The sequence below is a fragment of the Bactrocera tryoni genome, chromosome 3 (genome assembly GCF_016617805.1).
Source record: "Bactrocera tryoni isolate S06 chromosome 3, CSIRO_BtryS06_freeze2, whole genome shotgun sequence".
Taxonomy (NCBI): Eukaryota; Metazoa; Arthropoda; class Insecta; order Diptera; family Tephritidae; genus Bactrocera; species Bactrocera tryoni.
The window spans coordinates 8,884,897-8,906,449 of NC_052501.1; the positions used below are offsets into that span (position 1 = coordinate 8,884,897).

Genomic DNA, 21,553 nt, shown 5'->3' on the forward strand with positions numbered 1-21,553 from the left:
GATAATGGAAAAGGGTAAATTTATTGAAACAAATTTGATTTTCAATCATACCGAACTACATGATATCAAAAATCATCGTTATAAATATGTAGACGTTAATACGTATACAATGCGATTCCATAAAAATTGGTTATGAAGGCAACGTGTTAAGACTAAAACAAGATATTTATTATGCGCACAAAATGTTTATCGTTTTCGGCCTGCCAAAATGCGATTTTTGATCCAATAACTATATATGTACATAGCATGCACGAGGATTGTAATCTCTTCTCCTAGTAATCACACAAGCAAATTTGGAAAGAGTATGCTGCTTACTGAAGACTGTAACACAAAAACATTTTTTAGGTACGTTATAGTAAAAAAAAATATTTTTTTAAACTTCACACTAGGTATACCCTTAGAATATCGATGCATTCGAATGTTTTATTTTATCTTAATTATTATTTGCAACATTTTATAAGTTTTATGATAGCTTCGATGATTTTCCTAAAACAATATTAAGAATAAATGGTTATTGTGGACTGGAGGAAATGATAAAAAAAATAAGACTTTTTGCAATATTATCAATTTTATTTGTATTAAATTTCAGATAAAATACACTTTAATACATTGCATTAAAACCTTATATTAATAATTATCAATAGACAAACATAATTATTTGCGTACATTATATTTGTATGGACACTGTACTTTACTGAATTTTTAATTTTAAACACATAAAAGGCTTACATTACTTTAATGCTTGTATATATGTGTGTATGTACAAATGTCTTTAAATACAGTTTCTTAAATATAAATATGTTTTTATGCGATTGTAAATAATTTTATACACTAATTGCATACATACGAATATTTTTTTGTTTTTGTTTTTGTTTTCAATCTAAATATTTGCATAATAATAATGCGAAACTAATTAATGTCTTTATTTTACATGCGCAGGCAATCGTACATATGTACATGTATGTGGCGCGTTTGTGCTTAAGTTTCAGATTGAAAACTTTATTATGCCTCATTATTTCATAACACACACACTATTCAATTTTAATGCATAAATTTATTTTTAATTTGTTTTTTATTTTCTTGCTTAGCAACTCATCCGCTGTCATGTGTATGCCAGTAGTTGAAACGTTATTAAACCCGTTAAAACTTACCGTTACTTTTTATGATTTAAGAAAATATCATTATCATACACATGATTTTGTACGAAACCAGTATTAATTTAACTATTTAGTATTTATTATATAACTTTACATAAAGGCAAATATTTCAAGTCTTTTCAGTATTAAGTTGCATGTTTTGTTATTTCTTCGCTCTACCAATCTTGGAATGGCACGAACGTTGTGTATTTACTCACAATGAAATGTGAGTATTTATCCAAACCATCCAATATTCCTAACCTACTTATATGCCAAACTTATTTTTATCTATTTATAACATGTACATATATGTATATGGCTTAAAGTAGAATTTTGATGAATCTCTAACACTAAATTCAATCACTATTTATGGCATTACGCGTTTAGGTGGGGGTGCACATAACTAAATGAGTGACTGAGATTGGCCTTAATTGCTTTTTCCATTACAAATATATTTCCAACTAGCATAACATAACCTTGTAGCAAAAATGCTTATAATATGTTGTTGACAAGGCGGTTGGTGTGTTGGTGTGGTCTGAAAATATTTCTCTAATACTTTAAACTTTTGTGTAACAGTTTACTTTCTGCTTTTGAAAGTAATGCTTTTACATTAGTTTTTACTAATCTCCGACGTAAGCTGTTTATTTCAAAGTATCTTCCAAGCCGTTCGCCTTCTCATTCTTTAATGGTTCACCCTCCTCGGCACTAACAACAGATCTGCGTTGTTTCTCCGGTGGATTGTTCCAAGGCTGCAGTTCGCCGGAGCCCAGAATAATGTAAACAATAGCGCTGGAAATGTAAGTGACAGCCAGTATGCCGAAAACTATTTGCCATTGATGATACGATTTCTGTAATTGAAATTTGATAAATTAATTCTCAATTATTATAAAATAAATCACTAATATATTTATGCGACTTACATCATCATAGGTCAGCGCACCCACCATCCACGTCGACAGGAAGCCACCGAATGAAGAGAGCGTATTGGCCAAACCGAAAATGGTGCCACTGAAATTGGGCGCAATATCCAAGCCGTTGCCGAGATAGCCTGCTGTTACGGCGCCATGTGTGAATAAGGCCAGGGTAAAGATCGTCACTGACCACGCTGCATCGCGTCCCAAAAATATTTGCGCAATCATCAAGGTGCCGGGCGATATCAGTGCTGTAATGAAGAAATATGAAGAATGTTAGATGTCAACGTCATTTTTCGTAGGCAACACTTAATAATATTGCTTAAAAACATTTACTCACCAAAACCAGTGAACACCTTCCTTGTGGCCGTTGTAGACAGGGTACCACGCTGCCGCAGATAATCAGCAAAGCAGGACGAACTGAAAGCCATTATATATTTGCCCAAATATGGCAATGACGAGAAAAGTCCATTCTAAAAGTAAAACAGTACAAAATAAATTATGTTGAAAAACATTTTTTTTGCATTTGATAAACTTTTCCTTACTTGTTTAATATTAAAATGTAATATTTGATCCATAAATGTCGGCAGCTGATTAACGACAGTGAAAAAGCCAAATACAGATAAACCGTGCGTAATTACAATTGCCCACACAGGTGCGGAGGTGAACAGATCGCGCCATGGCACATAGCTGGGACGTTTCTTGGAAGTCGAGCTGCCGATGGCGTCTTCAATTTCGCGCCGTTCCTCAGAGCTGATGCGCGGATGTGTGGCGGGTGTCTCAAAAACAAAGGTAAACCAGCAGATGGACCACAAAAGGCCAATGCCACCTGGAAGTATACAAATAATTTATTATTATACATTTCTTTTGTTATTTTTTTATATCAACAAGTCTATGAGCAATATATACTAATATATTAATATTTTTTACGTTTGTTAACAATTTCGGATAAATACTGATGTACATATGCGAACACGTAAATATGTTAGCATTATTAACACTTATAAAAACTTTTAGGTATTGTCAGTGGCAACTAATGCAAAGTCATCCGCTTCCGCATAAAACGAAAACTTGGCAGCACTGCCATTGGCATTTTCAACAACATGGCCGTTTGTGCAAATATTCTCTAATTTTTTCCGCTTTGTAATTGTTTTTTGAATATCGAAAAATTTGCTTATTTAACTTTAATAGTGTAAATATAAAAGTGTAAATATAAAACGTCGTAAAGCATTTTCACCTACCTGTCAAATAGAAAACGCTGGGCCAACCCCAAATGGAAATGAAGTATCCACACACCGGCATCGTTATAGCTGCACCCAAGGAGGAAGCTGTCAATTTAAATAGAAGACATTTGCTTTAAAAACATTGTCATGATTGACTAACTGTAAGATTACACTTACCCATCATATGCGACATGAATTTAGAACGTTCCATTGGTGGAATCCATACAGCCGCCACTGGATGTATAGCTGGCCATGATGCGCCCAACATAAAGCCCAATACAACACGTACAATAATTAACATTATATAATTAATGTGTGCCGCCAATGGTGTAATCAGTGTAAGCAAACTAGCCCAGAGCATAGAATGACCGAAGACACGCCGTCCACCGATTAGTTCAGCAAGTCGACCGCCGGGCAGTTCAGTTAATATATAACCCCAGAAAAAGGAACCTAGTACAAAGTTCGTTTGATAAGAGTCCCATGGAAAGTAATCATTTCCATCGTCAGTTGGTGGCAGCTGAGTTGTTGTTGTCGTGGTCGTGGTTGTGGTAGTCATTGCTGCTGTGGCATTATCAGCTAGCTGTGCGGCACTCATTTTGCCGACCGTACGCGGTGGCGAATGCACATCTGGATGCACCATTGCCACAATGGCTATTGTCAGATTCACGCGCAGTGCATAGTTCAACATGAAGCCAAGCATGGTGAGTATATTGAGTACTTGACGACATGATAGCATATCTATTCAATTACAAAGAGTGGAAAGTTTTTGGATTAATATTAGTTCGTATAATAATAGAATGTGCAACTTATGTGTATATATGTATGCATATGCATATGTATGTATATAAAATGTTTTTAAGAATCTATCTATGAAATAAGATGGTGAAGTATTTGAAATTATAGCAGATTATTTAGTGTTTCTTAAAATTAAATGTTCAATTTCAATAATGAACTCAAATATGGTATTTCCATATGCTGCTTTAATTTACAACATTTTAAAAATAGGCAACCAAACTGTGGTTGGTATTATTGCTATTTATTACTTTCTTTCAACTTTTATATATTGTTCAAACATGACAAAAATTTCCAACAGAACAAAAATGTGTGAATCATGATCATACTATATCCATAAAATACAACCTTCTTTATTTAATCTATATTTCTCGAGTTTGTGTATATATGTATGTATGTATCCACCCATTTAATATATATGGACCCCCACATTCATTATCAAACCATTATAAATTTGCCGGTGAGACCATATTTGCTTAAGTGTTTAATACTTTATGGACTGTTGAAACTCTATAAGTTTGAGGAAAATTTTCAAAAGTGCCATAATTAATTGTGCAAAAATTCGCATTGATTTGGAGTCGCAAAAAGTAACACCTTATATGGTAATCATAGTAAAATAGCGTCACAATTCGAAACACGTATAAGCTGAACAAACACAGACCGGCATTAAATACAAAATGTGCGCATAATCATCACGTGATGTTAATTTGATATTTTTTTTGTTCTTTATACAATTAACATGCCAAAACGCTCGTGGTCAAAAATGTACATAAGTATGTACATATGTAAATTGTAGAGTCAACTAAACGGCGCTCGTGCGAAGAATACCTCAGACTGATTTATTGATGGCTTTTGCGCGGATTTCAGTTTTTTATTGATTAGAACAAATTAGCAGGCTCAAGTGAATTATAACCGTAATGAATCTATGTATAGCTCTACGATTTCACAATTCAAACGTCAAGACTTTGAACTATCGCGGTTATATATTAAGACCGATGACGTGCGTACCTTTATTTATATCACATAACCAATATTTGGTATTTGCACTTCAATATTTGATATGAGTGTTTTAAAATTTGGTTCGTATATACATATGTGCAGATGTATGTATGTATTTTTATATAAGTACGCATGCTTATTAAGTGGTAGCGTTTTAAAAACCTGTTTCGGTATATGCCGATTAATCTGCGGTTAAAAATCCCCGTCGAACAGACACAGAAAACAAATTAATTATTTAAATTATAAACAAAAGATCACAAGAGTGTTGTTTTTTGCACGGTTGTGCGCTTTTGGGGGACAAACGTGATCTTAACTAATTCGTAGAAGTCGGCACATGTGACAAACGAACGACTGCCGACCTGACAAGCACGATATTTGCATAAATAGCTTAAGGCGCATTTCGCAGTAAATTTGAGTTTTTTGAAAATAATTTTCAAAAGCACAGTTACTTACTTTTAAGATCGAATATACACCAAACTGTTTACAGTTTTTTAAGAAAAAATATTTTTCAAAAATTAGCCATGGCCGTCTGTCTGTCTGTATATACACGAACTAGTCGCTCAATTTTTGAGATATCGTTATGAAATTTTGCATACATCTTTAAGGAGTTGTGCACTGTTAGAATTTTCACGCAAATTTGAAAAGGCGTTTCAGAGTGCTGGGAGGCTAAATTTAAGGCGCTTGGGGTTTTCAAAGTCGGCGACCAACATTATTTGATAACGGCTAAGTCGATTAGCTTCAAATTTTAACACGAGCTTCTTTAATATATTTTTTTAATAATTAATCGAAGATTTTTTCTAACCGAAAACTATTTTTTTATAAATCATTTAAGAAATTTTGATAAAAAATTGATTTTTTTTTTGAGAAGCCGCTATTTTCCAAAAAAAATTATTTTGCTTATTCCTTCGTTGTGCTTTACTAGATTTAATGTTACTTTTAATTTTTTTTTTTTAATATCAGAAGATCCAGTTCAGAGATATAGTGATCAACGCAAAACGTCTATTTTGAGAACAGCTACCGGAGATCAGCTGTAGTTTCTTTCCAAATAAATATTTTTACTAATACTAAGTCTTAAAACACAGTTAAATTGTGTAGAAATTTTGGATCAATTAACTTAAAAGTTTTCTAAAAAAAAAATTCTGGAAAATTCGCATTCTTTCGGCCTTCTAATTGTATATGACCCCTTAAGAGACTGATCATTTATTGAAACCGTTCTCGGACTACTATGGAATAAAGCTGTCATACAAACTTATCGCTGAAAATCAAGTACTTGTATGTATGTATGGAAAACTTTTTATTTGACAAGATACATGAAATTTGGCCTGAATTATTTACTAAGCCAACGTGCAATCTACGAAGAAACTCTTCAGATCGAACCACTATGGCATATAGCCTCCATACAAACTGTTCTAACAAAATCGAGATTATAGCATTTTATGCTATAATAAAAAATGCACATGCGAAGGGTATTATAGCTTCGTTGCAACCAAAGTAAACGTTTTTTTTATTTTGTTAATTTATGCTTAATTTTTCAGTTTTTGACCGGCTCAATTTCATCATAACTAAAAGCTTCTCAAATAGCTTTTTAGCTTCAAACTCTCATTCAAAACTCTTATTTCCAAAGTGCTACTAAAAGTGGAACGCGCCGCTTCGGTGGGCATAGAATTGTGTGTATGTATGTAAGTATATTTGTATATAATAAAAATAAGTTAATAGCTTCTTAGAACTAATAAATGCTTAACTATAAATCTTACTTCGCTAGTAAATTGGATTAAAATCGTTCAATGTTAGTGTAATCATTATAATATTTCTTAGAAAAATACTCAACCAGACTTCAAATGAGCGCAAACTACAGACTAGCAGCAGATGTAAAGTTTGATCGCACAATTTTTTCTGTGTTTAATACATGCGAGCCCACACATACATACATATGTACATACAATACCCACTAAAGTTGTACAAATCGGGATGTACGAAGCTTCCGCTAAACTCGCCGTCTGTCCAAATTGCACGCGCATTGTTTATTTGAAATACATACATACATATAAAAATATGTACAACTGAAATAATATGAGACACTGTTATTTCGCACATACATACTTTTTTGCGGAATAGAAATTTCTCACGGCCATTAGAATACAACTCGTGCGTCCACGCTCGTGTGTAAAAGTAGCTACGCACATAAAATTTGCGGTAGAACACATAGAATATGCCGTACTTACTATGTGCATAAATATGTCTATGTGGTTGCCACTTACAGTTTTGCTTTAGAAAATGCGTCATCTGCGAATTTTAACAAATATTTGTCTTTTTCGTTTTGCGCGGAACGTCGCGTGTGTGCGATGACGAAAGTGGCTTCCAAATGTTAAATTTTGAAACATACATACATACGTTTTATTGCACTCACTTAATTTTACTGTTTATTTTCAGAAAACATTGAAACTGTTGAATTTTTTAAAGTTCTCAAATAGCATCTTTCAAATTAGAAAAGAATTTCGCACGGTTCAAGGTGTACCAGAAACCTTGCGAAAGCGTTTATATTTCATGGCAAATGTTGAGTTCTTCATGAAACGATTCATTGAACTCAGATTGTTGTTATTTTGAACAAGTTTCCAAGTAAGCATAAGAAACAAATAACGGCTGTTTGCGTGTCGCTAAGCCTTGGAGTATGGCGAAACGAACAAATGACTGGTATAAATACAAATAAATGGTATAATCAATGTGAAATATGAATTGTGTAACAAATATGCTTCTTAAATAAGATAGAGTAAGCTTTAATTTAAATACATTCATATATTTTTTTAGTAATATAACGAAAATTTTTTCTCATCGATAAATATTTTTTTTAAACAATTCAAAGCCGAAATTTTGGTCAAAATCGATTTTTTTTTAGAAACCGCCATTTTGTCAAAAAGTTTTATTTTGCTTATTCATTCGGTTTACTTTACTAGATTTAACATTATTTTAACGAAATCTGTTTGGTTTTTTCAATTTCAGAGTCAAACGTATTTTTTGAGAGAAGCTAGTACTAAGTCTTAAAATACAGTTAAAAGATACCATAATATGTGTACAAGTATTTGGATATATAAAGTATACATATGTATATATAATATCCCAGAAAAAAATTCTGGAAAATTAACTTATTTTCGGACTTACTATATATAACCCCCTCACATATTATTTTTTGGGAAAAATCACAACACCAATCTATGCCGTGAAGATAAACATACATATGTATGTAAGCCTATAAAAGACGGCCAGTAATATTTTAGGGCTATATTTGAGTTTTGCAGAAATTTTCACTGTCGACTAATATGTAAAGTGTTTATTGATATTTTACTAACTTATAACTGTATATATGGAATAGTATAACAACTCTCTGCGGAGAATGTAAAAAATTTTTTGTCTCATACATTGTGATTTTTTTATTTTATAATGGATTTGCTTTCTTTTGGTGTCTACGCTAAAAATCGCATGAATCATACTAAAAAAGAGTTTCATAAAAATAACTGCCTGCATTAAAAAATTTACGAGCACATGCATTTGCGTCAGCATTACTGCATATTTGCTTTTCGGAGTCACAGTTTTTGCATCTTTGAGTGCAGTTTTTTTACTGTCTAACTTAACCTCATTATTTTACTTCGGAAGTCAATAATGTAAATAAGCTTTGCATGAAAAGTTCTCACAATTAAAGCTTTGTTTATTTATTTAACAACCTGTTTTGTTAATTGAAGACTCCTAATAAGCGTCATACTTAGTTAGACATTAGCTTAGAAACAAACACATCAGTCGAGTATATTTCAAATATCAGGGTGAGCTGTTTTACAGGGATTGGGCATATTTCTTTTCCACAAATCAACGTGGAAGACGCTATAATACACCGTTTCAACGAAAGACGGATCTAGGAACGGAGCCGGTAATTTTTTCCGGTCAAGAATTGTCAACTCGGCAGAATTCTGCAACTATAACAAGAACAACAACCCTATAATGCATATATGTACATATGTACATACATATATGTATAAAGCAATTAATGTGGCGAGCTGAGTTGATTTAGCCATGTCCGTGTCACTTTCGTCCATCTGTCTGTATACATACTTATATGCGAACCAGTCCCTCAGTTTTTGAGATATCAATCTTAAATTTTGCATACATCCTCTTCTTCTCAAGCAATTGTTTATTTGTAGAAAATGCTGATATTGGACTACTATAGCTCTATACTATATATATACTATAGCTACCATATGAACTGATCGATTAAACTCATACAAACTGTTCAGATCGGACTACTATAGCATATAACTATATAAACTGATAGATCAAAATCAAGTTTAATATCTTTATATATCCTATATTGCTATTATAAATGCACCTGTGAAGGGTATTATGGATTCTGTGCAGCCGAAGTTCAAGTTTTTTGCTAGTTTTGTTTGAAGTTTAGACAAAAAAAACTAAGGTTTTTAATTTTTTTTGTATTGCAAAATAAAGTTAAATAAGATAACAATTAATAAAATAAATTAATTAATAAAATTAAAATTAATTAATAAAACTAAAATTACTTAATAAAATTAAAATTAATTAACAAAATTAAAATTAACTAAAAAAATTAAAATTAATTAATAAAATTAAAATTAATTAATAAAACTAAAATTAATTAATTAATAAAATTATAATTAATTTTATAAGGTGCTTAAAATTTCAGTAAACTACTAATGTAATTGATTTTCATTACTTTTGTAACAATTTCAGTTAGGAAATTTGCCACTGTCAGTTAAGCCAGCTTAGGTACTGCAGGCTCTGCAGCAAGTATGTAAATGATCTAATGCCTGTTTTCAATTTATAGAAGCAAATCTTTTTGTTAGATGAATCATTTTATGAGCCTGAAGGCCACAAAATACTAAAGTGTGACGTTAATTTGTTGTCCATTTGTACATATGTATGTGTGTACAGAGCTTAATCCGCGGCCTGTATAAATTTCGGTTATTGTCACAAAGATTTTGTCATTCGCAAGATTTCAATTTCAATGAACTCATTGAGCTTTTTTCACGTTCAAATATGAGTACGTACGTACTCAAGCCATAAAAAATAGAAAATGCGCCAATAATTTTTAAGTAAATGCATATGTATGTATGTACAAATATATTTTTCAAATGCGAAATACGCCGTTGGCTCGATCTTCCTTGATATATGTGCATATGTATGTATGTATATGTGTGTGTCGCAAATATTTCTCAAAAACCGCAAAGTGAATACTTTTATATATGTACATACAAACATATGTACATATACATTGTTGCAAAAAGTTCTTGGTAGGCGTGCCACCATGTCTGTATATGCCTATGTACGTACATATGTAAGTGTCCACATGTACATACATATGTTTATCATTAATGCCAATATTTGGATTTAAGCCAATAACTGTCTGCCTGTCCACAGCTATGCATTAGTACAAGTGTTTGCATATAATATCTAATATAACGCTTGTAAATTGAGTTTCATATGTGCGTGTATATGTACCGGTGAATAACAGCAAAAAAATCTGAAAGGCACTTTAAACAAGTATCCACATACATATGTACATACTCCACCGCAGGTTTACCGTAAGTAAACACATATCAATCATACGCAGTTAACGTCGGCTAAATAGCGGTACCTTTAAGTTTATTATATAACATCATACATAGTACATATTCGCCAGTGTCTGTTCTATTGTCTCAATGTCAATGGATATCACGTGATATTTGCGGTTTTAATTTGATTATTTCACTCACGTGCAAAACAACCATTTTCGTGGTATGAAAATGTTATCTGTGTTCAAGTTACTACATATCTAATGTTATAATTAATTAATTAGTGCCGTTTAAATAGGACTGGATACAAAAAAGAAGCACGATGAGTTGACACAAAAAAACTCCAAACCGGACCAAATTTTCATAGGCGAATCGCTATAAATTCGATACATTTCTGAAGCGAATGGATACTGGTGATGAAAAGTGGACCGCTTAGGATGACGCCAAGCAAAAACGGTTGTGCTTGATTCGCGTCGAGTCAGCGCAGACTGTGCCTAAGCCCGGACTGACTGCCAGGAAGAGTTTGCTGCATGTTTGGTGGGTTTGGAAGAAAATAACTTTTTAGAAGCTGCTCTCTTATAGCCAAACCGAATTGGGTACAGTACTGTCAACAATTGGGCCGTATGAAGAAAACAATCGCCCAAAAGAGGCACGTTTTGGTCGATAGGAGAGAAATTGTGTTCCATCTGGGCAACGCCAGGCCATACATCGATCTCGACTCGACAGAAACTCTGGTAGCTTGGCAACTAACACACAGTTCTTGTCTATTTTTAATGATTTTGCTGATGAAAAATTCACCTCAAAACAAGCTTGTGAAATCGACTGTCTTTTGTCAATAGGGATGAGTTTCCCCATGAGAGGGACATTATGAAGTAACCTTCAAAAGCCAGGTAACCAGTTTACGAACGAAGGGTGAATATTTGAGCGAAATCGGACTCACTCTCACTGTGTCAATTTGGACCAGTATTGCCAACAATTAGACCGTCTGAAGAAAACAACAGCCCAAAAGAGACCAGTTTTGGTCAATAGAAGAAAAAGTATGTTCCAACAGGACAATGCCAGACCATACACAACCATCTTGACTAGACAGAAGCTCCGGTTGCATAGCAACTACCCCACAGTTCGAACGTGGCATCAAGTAATTACTACTTGTTCCTGTCTACAAAGAATGATTTTGCTGCTGAAAAATTCGCGTCAAAAGAAGCCTGTGAAAATCGAAATGTTCCAGTTTTTGTTAATAGGGAGGAGGGTCAGGAAAGTCAGGTAACCAGTTTACGAACCTAAGGGTGAATTTTTGAGCTAAATCGGATCACTCTAACTGTGCTAAATATCAGCGATATTTTTCTGCAAAAAATAATGGATTTATTTTTACTAGCCCTTTTATAATACATACATATACGCGCTTGTCGGTACTAGTATTCAATGTCAATGGATATCACGTGATAATGGCAGTTTCAGTTTATGTGTTACAATTACGTGAAAACGATATGTATGTATGTATGTATATTTTTGTGATATTGAAATGTTATTTTTCTTTCGTTTCTACTATCCAATGTTTTAATTAATTAATTAAATTTTTTTTATGATATGACATTGATCGATATTGAAGTAAGATGATTTCCTGACCACCACAAATTTAGATTTACTTATTTTTAAGCGGCAATTTAGGGGAAACCATAAATAGTTCTGTATGTATAATTTATTTTTACTCTATGTTTATCTTTCATATTTATTTTTGGAATATAAAAGCAACTGCCACTAACCTACTTAATCAGAAGAACCAAATTGGACGACATTTAAGCGTACAAGTGGGTCTGCAAGTTGTGCCAGTTGCTAAAAATAACCTTGAAAACAAGTAAGCTCATTTGAATGTCTGCCTTAGAAAATCGCTATCAATAGGTCATCGACCATAAATATGTTAATTTAATGTTATATCTAAGTATATACAAACAAGTGTGAATAACATAAATATGGACGTATGTATATACATATGGATGTACATAAGTATGTATATACATTTATAGTACTTGCCGACAACATGAATATTCACAGGCAATAATGAGCGTCAGCACTATTATAGTTTGTATGAAATTTACGGTTATTTATTCAACATACGACCAACTAACGAGTCATATTTTAAATGCGGGCGCAACCTAGTGTGTAATTATAAACAAAAAAAAATATTTTATTTTTCAATGATTTTATACTATGCACTCTTAAGGGGTTACATCAGTTTACAAGTTTCAAAAAATCGATTTTTTTATTGTCTTATTAAATTCTACAATACCTCTTGAAAATTATCAGAAATTTTCAAGAGTAAGAGATGCAGCCTTGAGAACTTGGGCACTCGAGGCTGGCTGGTTGGCAAGTTTTCTCGAGAACTACTTAATCGATCTTCATGAAACTTTACACAGGTCTTTGAGATACGATTTTTAAAGGCTTGGAAGAACGATTTTTTTCGAAAAAATGTTGCGAATATTTCACTGAAATTTTAATTTTTTTGTAAAAAAAAGTCTGCCAAAAATCCAATTTTCAGTTTTTATTTCCTTCGAGCAAGTTCTAAGTTAAGATTTTAACTAAAACACGTTTTAACTACAAACTGTAAAGAGTTATCCTGCCATCGCGGGTGCATATTTTTTCCGATGGTTCACCGGAAATGGCGTCGCAATTTCAAATTTCAGAATTTCTTTGTAAATTGTGTATGTTTGTAACAATAAAAAATTCTAATAAAACATTTAATTTTTTTATCTGAGAAAAAAATTGTTGGAAAAATACTGTTTTTTACACGAAAAACCCCATGTGAACACTTCAAATGTTTATGCAATCAATAAAATCACTTATTTTTTAGCTGTCACTAATACATATGTATGTATATAACATATAAGCTTGTTTACTCAAAAAATTAAAAAAAAAAAAAAAATTTAAATGAAAAAAATCCTACAGACATAAAAAAAGAAGAACTAGATATTCATATGACCTTGCCTTAAAAACTTCTTCGCTAACTCTTCTCTTGCCATTTTAAAGCATTAACAATCTAAATTTGGCATTCCTTTATAGAAAAATTTAGAATTCAACTAGATTTTTGCGGATATGTGACGACAGTTATACATATACATATATAAGTACATACTATGTATGGCTGAAATATGCATACGTATACTATACATACTTATGTATCTGTGAACTAACCTGCTCTGCTAGAATTTTGAGCTAATTTTTCGTCGCATGTTAATTAGTTAGTCGAGTCTATTTATAAAATAAAATAATAAATAATTGCACGATAATTTTAAATTCCTGATATATTAATAAAAAACTATAAATACATATATCTATGCTTATATATTGTACATAAACATATGTATATATATATGAAAAAATTCCGGTTTTGTGCAAAATATTCAAAATACTAAAATAAGAATTTTGCCAATTGAGAGATATTAATGGCACGTGAAATTAAAATGCCATATGCTCGCATTGAAAAGTAGGCGTGTACCGATTATACTGGATCGTGTTTGCTTCGCAGCAAAGTTGTACTTCTGCTATTAACAGTTTGAATGCCACTTTTGAGTTTGTACTGTGCGACCTTACACTTTAAATTAAACGAATTTAAGGAGAGATACATCGAAATTTGAAGAATTTATTAATTTATAAAATTTTATAAATTTATTAAAATCTTGAGGTTTCTCCACATTTGTCGTGAACTTTGCTATGGCTTCCTCAAAGCGTAAAATGTTTTTGTTTATTATAAACGTCGAACAACATTGGTGCTAGCGCCACGAATACTAAATATATCGATATACATACATACACATGTATGTATGTATGTATACCTCTCTGAAAGGTTTAAGTTATTTAACTAGGATTCTGATGCGGATATACACACATACTAATTAATAATTTAATATGGCTAATTCTATAATGATTGGCTAATTGATCAATGTAATACTTGGAGAAAAACGAGCGTGTGCGAAATTTCAGTTCGTTATTTCAAAACGAGAGGAACGTATATACAGACAAACGAACTACATACATAGATATGTACATACATATATGCACATATAAAACAAACGTACAACGAAACCAAAAGATAAAACATACATACATATAATGCTCCCACATTCCATGAAACTGCTTAAAACCGCACTAAGCTAGTCAAAGCACAAAAAACTGGATACAACAACTATATACAGTAGATAAAATTAAACTCTAAATTCCAATCGATGCCATAAAAAGCCAAAGTGGAAATTTCAAATCCTCGCATTTCCGCTTTGCAAACAACAGTTAAGTAATCGCTAATGCTGCTTATCAAAGCATGAAAATATTCAGTATAATAAAATCGCAGACAGGCAGACAAACACATTTGCACATTGATATTTCAGCACACACGCCAGCTAGCGCTGCCAGGCGTTCGAGCCTCTGCTGAAAAAGGGGGCTCGACTTGCTCGCGGTCAGCCGACTGATAAATGCTGGCACACACACATACACTAACGCATATTTGCAATTGCATGTATTTAGTCATATTCGCGTTAATGCAAATCATTTCACTATGTGGATACACATACATACATACATATCTAATGCATAAAAGTTTATGATTAAAATATGTACATAGCGGATCATAAATATTTATTAAAGCATTTATTTTGGGAAAATTCCGCTAAGAACCGTCTATATAAGTGTGATTCGTCGACTTTTTAAACATATACAGACACGTATTTGAAGTGACTTGCGTCAATAGCTGCTTGAATTTCTTATATAAATCACTGCTGCGACATTCCAAAATATAAAAATACAATGTTGACGGCGCCTATTTTTTCGTCTTTTTTTACTAATAAATGAACAGCGTTACTAAAAATAAAAATACATGTACATGCATATGTACATACATACATGCATACATGTGTACATAGAATTTATAGAGTTTGATATAAATTTAGTAGAGATAAGTACTCACATACATACATACATATGTATATCAAAAAGCATTTTCAAGTGAATTGGGTTTTCCAAACTTATAGCTTTATTTCTTTTTAATAATTTATCAGTTCAAAAGTGCTATAAATAGACTAATTTAAACAACTTTATAAATTCTTAAAAAAAATAAAAAATAATAACGCTGTATTTTGGTAAGCATTATGAGATACACATCACGTCTTTAAATTCAAGATCAGCTGCATAACTTCAGATGGTAACTTAAGCATTACTATTTTCACCTTTGAAAAAACTCAAGGTCCTATTACAAATATGTATGAAGAATGACTTTAAAAATGATTTTATTCTAAGCTACATATATTTGAAAGTATCTAAAAACTTTCGGGTAAGTCTTTTAAGAGGAACATCTTATATGACTCTTTTTCATATATTCCTAAGTTATAACTCCGTCATAAAGATTTTGTGTCACAGCTTTCTAAAATGCCGCTTTTAAAAAAAATATTTTATCAAGTCTTTTCTTCTTGTTCTGTATATAAGTATGTAGTTCTTCATAGAAAAAGCTGCCATTTTTTTGTTCCGATCGAAAATTGAATTTTGACAGGCCAAAAACAAACGAAACAGTGGGTAAAATTTTAATTTTTTTATAATGCCTTTTCATAACAATTTTTGATTTTTCGACCCTAGATCATTGTATCCACTTCTTTTTCTGAAGCGCCGCCGGAACACACGTATTAGGCAAAAAATATTCAAATTTTTTCTTCAAAAATTGTATTGTGTAATCTTAAAACAATTGATACAGCAACTTTTTAATTTCTAAAAATCGCTGCTTTTAAGGTGATATAGATCTCCACCTTGAGGGGTTTTTTGGTTTACTGGTTAAAAAAAATTGTTTTTTTTTTTTTTTATTATCTTATTAAAACCTATAACACCTCTAGAACATTGTCCTAAATTTTCAAGTTGATCCGGGTAATAGTTTCGGAGATCCAGCTTTGAGAACATATGCTCTCGCGGCTAGCTAGGCTAAGTGCGCCGTTTTTAGACGCATTTTTCTCGAAACTGTGTTTTTGAAGTCGGAAGATTTTTTTCGCACTACTCAACCGATTTTCATAAAATTTTACACAGGTCTTTGAGATACACTTCTTAAAGATTTATTTGAAAACAAAAATGTTTCGAAATTTTCACAATAATTTTGATATAGTATATGTAAAAATACCTGCCAAAAAACTATTTTCAGTATTTTTTCCTTCGTCCAAGTTCTAAGTTAACTTTTTAAAGTATTTTTTCACTTTCGCAGATCGTGTAAGGAGTTATCCTACCAACGCGGCTGCATCATTTTTCCGAGGGGTCTTCGGAAATGTCGTCGCAAAATCTTGGTTAATAGTGTATATTTGTAAGAATAAAAAATTCTAATGAAATATGGCTAAGAATACTGTTTTTACCCGAAGAAACCCATCTAACCCCTTAAATCTTACATTTGGCAAACATTTACTTTCTTCCATAGGTGGTAGCTCTGGACCAATGCTTCTAAAAAAATAAATTTATTTTTTGAATACGTGCCTACTCTAGACTTTCCGGAAAGCGTTACTTAGTGTTTTAAAGCTTTTGGCACTCTTTTTACTCTGACTCTGATTTGTTTAGTTTTACTTTTAAATCGTCACTTCTCTGCTATTTTATTTTCTTTTGAGTTTAAGTTATTTAGAAAAGTTAGTTTTATTTAGTAAAGTTAGTTAGTTAACTATGTAAACTATAGGTGAGGTCTCTTACTAGATTTGTTCAATCGCTTGCTGCCTCACATTGGACAAAGCCAGCTATCAATTCGCTTCACCATCTAAATTTTGGCAAACCGAACATTGCTTTTGAAAAGATTGATTTGCTGCTTTGATAATAATCGCTAAACTACCTCTTGTTCTTTTTTTAAGCTTTATAAATAAACAAATATTTGCTTACAATGACTAGCACATTTTTACGACCTTGTTCCTTATCTTATGTCTGGGCATTATCGGTTTCTTTTATTACTGACATTTTATGAATATCATTATAGAATGATTCGCCACATTAAATGACAGGTGTCATCCTCCTTAATTGCTTCTCTAAGCACTAGAGGCTTATTAGAACTTCAAATAGTCTATTGCAAATATGCGATAAATACCTTGAAGTATTACGATACTATGAAATGCTATAGAGCTATTTAGCTATTTAGATATACGACTGCAATTGTTCACATGAACGAGCACTTCATTAGCACTAAAACGACGTTAGTATCTTGACAGCGGCAAAAAATCATTACAACGCAATAATTTCCGCTTAATTTGTCATATGTGTCAATGTGTTGGCGTAGCTCGTGCACGAGCGCATACGAGTTGCTGTGCATATCTACATGTTTATTGAATTATTTTCTTATTAATACGCGAAAAGCAAAATATTTATTTATTTCCTTTTTAAATGTTGCTACGATTATGGTATATTTCTAATTTTATTGCTGTTATTGTTCTTGTTTGGTTTGCAAATAGTTGCATATACATAAGTATGTGTTTGTATCGTAAATGTATCTATATACTTATATGTACATATGTATATGCATAATTTTATTGTAACTACTACTTTATTGTAGTATTATACAGATATACATTTTATATCTAACTACATATACATATATGTATATACTTATGTGCATACACATAAATTGTGACAAAAAAGCAAACGGAAATTGAAAGTCAAATTTAATTATTCATCAATATTTGTTTTGTCGTCCTCAAAGTAATCCACACCAGATGTAACACACTTGTGCCCACGATTTTTTCAGTCCTTTAAACAATTTACATAAGCGCTTATTTTATCTTATCGATCGACCGAAAACGAAGCGTCAATTTCAGTTTGGGGAACAAGAAAGATCATACGGAACCAAATCTGGTGAATACAGTAGTTGATCAATGGTATTCATTTGGGCTTTAAATTTGGTCACAATCGTGGCTCCATGCGATGGTGCACTATCATCGTGTGAAATCCATAAATTGTTCCTCCGCAATTCCGGCCGTTTTATACGGATGTTCTCGCGCAAACGTCTCAATACGGGCAAATAGAACTCCTTATTGCCCATCTGTCCCTCTAGAACAAATTAATCATGCACCAAACCCTGAATATCGAAGAAAACAATGAGCAACACCTTTATTTTTGAGCGGCTTTGGTGTGTTTTTTTTTTTGTTTGGTTTCGGCTCGTTTTGTTCCCTCCATTCCGATGATTGTTGACTTGTTTGCATTTCAAACTCATAAACCCATGTCTCATTGGCGGTTATGATGCCCCCCATTAATGTGGAATCGGAATTCGCAGGATTAAGCATGTCCAAAGAGACCTGTTTACGGTACTCTTTATGAAAAAAATCAGCTTTATCGGGACGAGTCAAGAAACAATGCGCTGCATACCCAATCATTTATCGAGGAATTCAATTACGATTTCCGGGTACTTTTTTGTCACAATTTATATGTAGATATGTATATACAACGATAAAGTGCACTTGTCTGCTAACTAATTACGATCTTGTTTACAAAATGCTTCAAGCGCTCTCAAATTACCATTAACACGTAGATACACGTGTTAAATTATTCACAATAAAATTTATAGCGAAACACCAATATATCGCAAAGGTAGAAATGTAAACAGTAAACTTTAAATTTGTTATATTTTTAGTATTTTTTTATGAAGCCTTCTTTACGTAGTTAATCAAATAACAATTTAATTAAGCAAATGCACAAATATAATAAACAATTACAATTATTAATTTAACAAATGTCAATTCATGCTGACACCCAATCAATTTTGCCTCTAAATTAATTAATTTTATTGTTTTGTGTAAATATTATGGCTATCAGAAGTGGTTGTTATTCAATTATTACATCCACATACTCGTATTTGTAGATAGAGAAAGTACAAAAGCAAACAAGTTAAATAATTTTCGGATAATTTTCAACAGAAACATTTTCCTCACCGCCAAACATCTTTTTCCGGAGGCCTTTCTGGATATCGTCTACGAGATCAAGGGTATTTAAATTTTATTTAAATTAATCACCCACTATTAAATTGCATCAACGGAACAGCATTTTTATTTATAAAAAAAAATTTAAATATACGGCTTTTAAACCCATTTAATGGTTTGAATGAAGATATTTTCGAATAAAACATTAGTAAATGTATTATCATATTAAATCATATATTTAAATTGAAACCCCTTAAACACATTTATGGTTATACCGATAACTAGTTAATAACTACTTTTAGACACTAAAGCTTCTATCTTAACTTAATAAAGCTACAACAGGCATTCAAACATTCCGAGATCATCTTTTTGGCCATGAACACTTCTATAGTAATATTTATGATAATAATAATATCCAACGAATACCCCTCTCCCAACCAACCGGCATTTAATATTTACCTTTGTTTTGATCGCAATATATCTCGTAAATTTTTGAAAATTTGTTACAAATAGAATACTGTTAATATTTTCTTATATTCTGTTTGAAAGAAATAAAGTAAAGCGAAACAATTTCACTGCCGAAAATTATTATTTACTACCTACATACATATGTATATTCCTATTATAATTTGACTGAAATGAAAATAATTTTGCAATTTTCAATCAGCTGTTTTATGTTTACATACATTTACAAACAGCAGATGGCGCGAGAGAGATGATGGGTAATGGGTAGTTTAATACCCGTTTAAATAGACGAAAGAATGCTCATAGAACGCCATCAATAGATACTTTTTTGTACGCTGCACAGGATATATTAAAGTTACCACCAAGTACGTAACACCTTGAAAGAAAAGTTCGATACTTTTTGAAGTATATATGTATAAAGGACTGGAAACAGACCCTTTGGGTTTGAGATATTGATCTGAAATTGTGCACATACTCTTCTATTCTCAAGAAGTCGCTCATTTGTCCAAATCATCAATATCGAAGCAATATAGCATATGTCTGCCATATAAACTGACACATCAAAGTCAAGCTTTTGTATGGAAAACTTGTTTATTTCACAAGATATAGATATACCAAATTTGGCATGAATTATTGTAGAAGGCAACGGTGCAATCTCCGAACATATGTATTTTTCAGTTCACTAATGCAAAAACTGTCATGCAAACTAACCGATCAAAATCAAGATAAAAATTTTTTGCAACTCTGAAGGGTATTTTCGCTTCAGAGCTGTCAAAATTAATTATATTATATGACCGTTAATACACACATGTATGCGATTAGCTTTTCTGTAAGCTTCATTCTTTGCTCATAAACTATTTATGACTATGTCCACTTAAATTCATTTCGTTGGCCTATTTTTAAGTTGATAGTTATGATTTCATTGCATTTTTATTAAATTATATTCAATAGTGAAGTCTGTAGACTCCTTCAGACGTCAACTCAATTGACATGGTTTATAAATAGTACGTGTGTGTGTTATATTCTCTTTCTAAAACACACACACACACAAACATATGGAGAAACGCACAAGCTGTGAATGCAAATTCATGCATTCTCGCAGGCAGAGACTGAATGTTTACGACGTGCATTGAACCCGTCTCCTTGCATCTAAGAAAACATGCAAGTTATTATACTCCTCAATTAAGAACGTTTCATAAATGACAAACAATTTCCGAAGTCAGCCAATTTAAACACTATGACCCTGTGAAGCATTTTTCAGAAGTCTCTACATACACATACATATATATATATATACATATATATGTAGATACATACATACATACAGTACGAGTTGATATGGACTTTAAATAAGCCACATTAAGGCCGCTGAGCGCCATAGAATTCATATCGATTGAATAATTGAGCTCGTAGTACACAAAAGAGGCTCGACTCAATACGATCGGACATGTGCAGTCCATTGAACGCTTATAAATAGTTTTGAATGCTTTATTATGTGTTTGTTTTTATTTTTAGTGGCTTTTTATTTATTTATTTTAATTTTCTTTTTTAATT

General features: G+C 32.1%; 1 protein-coding gene across 3 annotated transcripts in view; it reads right to left on the reverse strand.

The window, feature by feature from the left end:
* Positions 1–1,196: 1,196 nt before the first annotated feature.
* LOC120771427 (sialin) overlaps positions 1,197–21,553 on the reverse strand; it is a 30,990-nt gene continuing 10,633 nt past the window's right edge. For 2 of the 3 annotated variants that reach the window (XM_040099417.1, XM_040099416.1), the window contains exons 3-8: positions 3,448–4,008; positions 3,289–3,375; positions 2,593–2,876; positions 2,388–2,520; positions 2,057–2,298; positions 1,197–1,984 (exon numbers count right to left, since the gene is read on the reverse strand). In XM_040099417.1, coding sequence (XP_039955351.1) covers positions 1,778–1,984; positions 2,057–2,298; positions 2,388–2,520; positions 2,593–2,876; positions 3,289–3,375; positions 3,448–4,008 — 1,514 coding nt within the window. In that variant the 3' untranslated portion in view covers positions 1,197–1,777. Of the gene's footprint in view, positions 1,985–2,056; positions 2,299–2,387; positions 2,521–2,592; positions 2,877–3,288; positions 3,376–3,447; positions 4,009–19,993; positions 20,049–21,553 lie in introns of those variants that run through there. The other variant, XM_040099418.1, reaches the window with a different exon arrangement.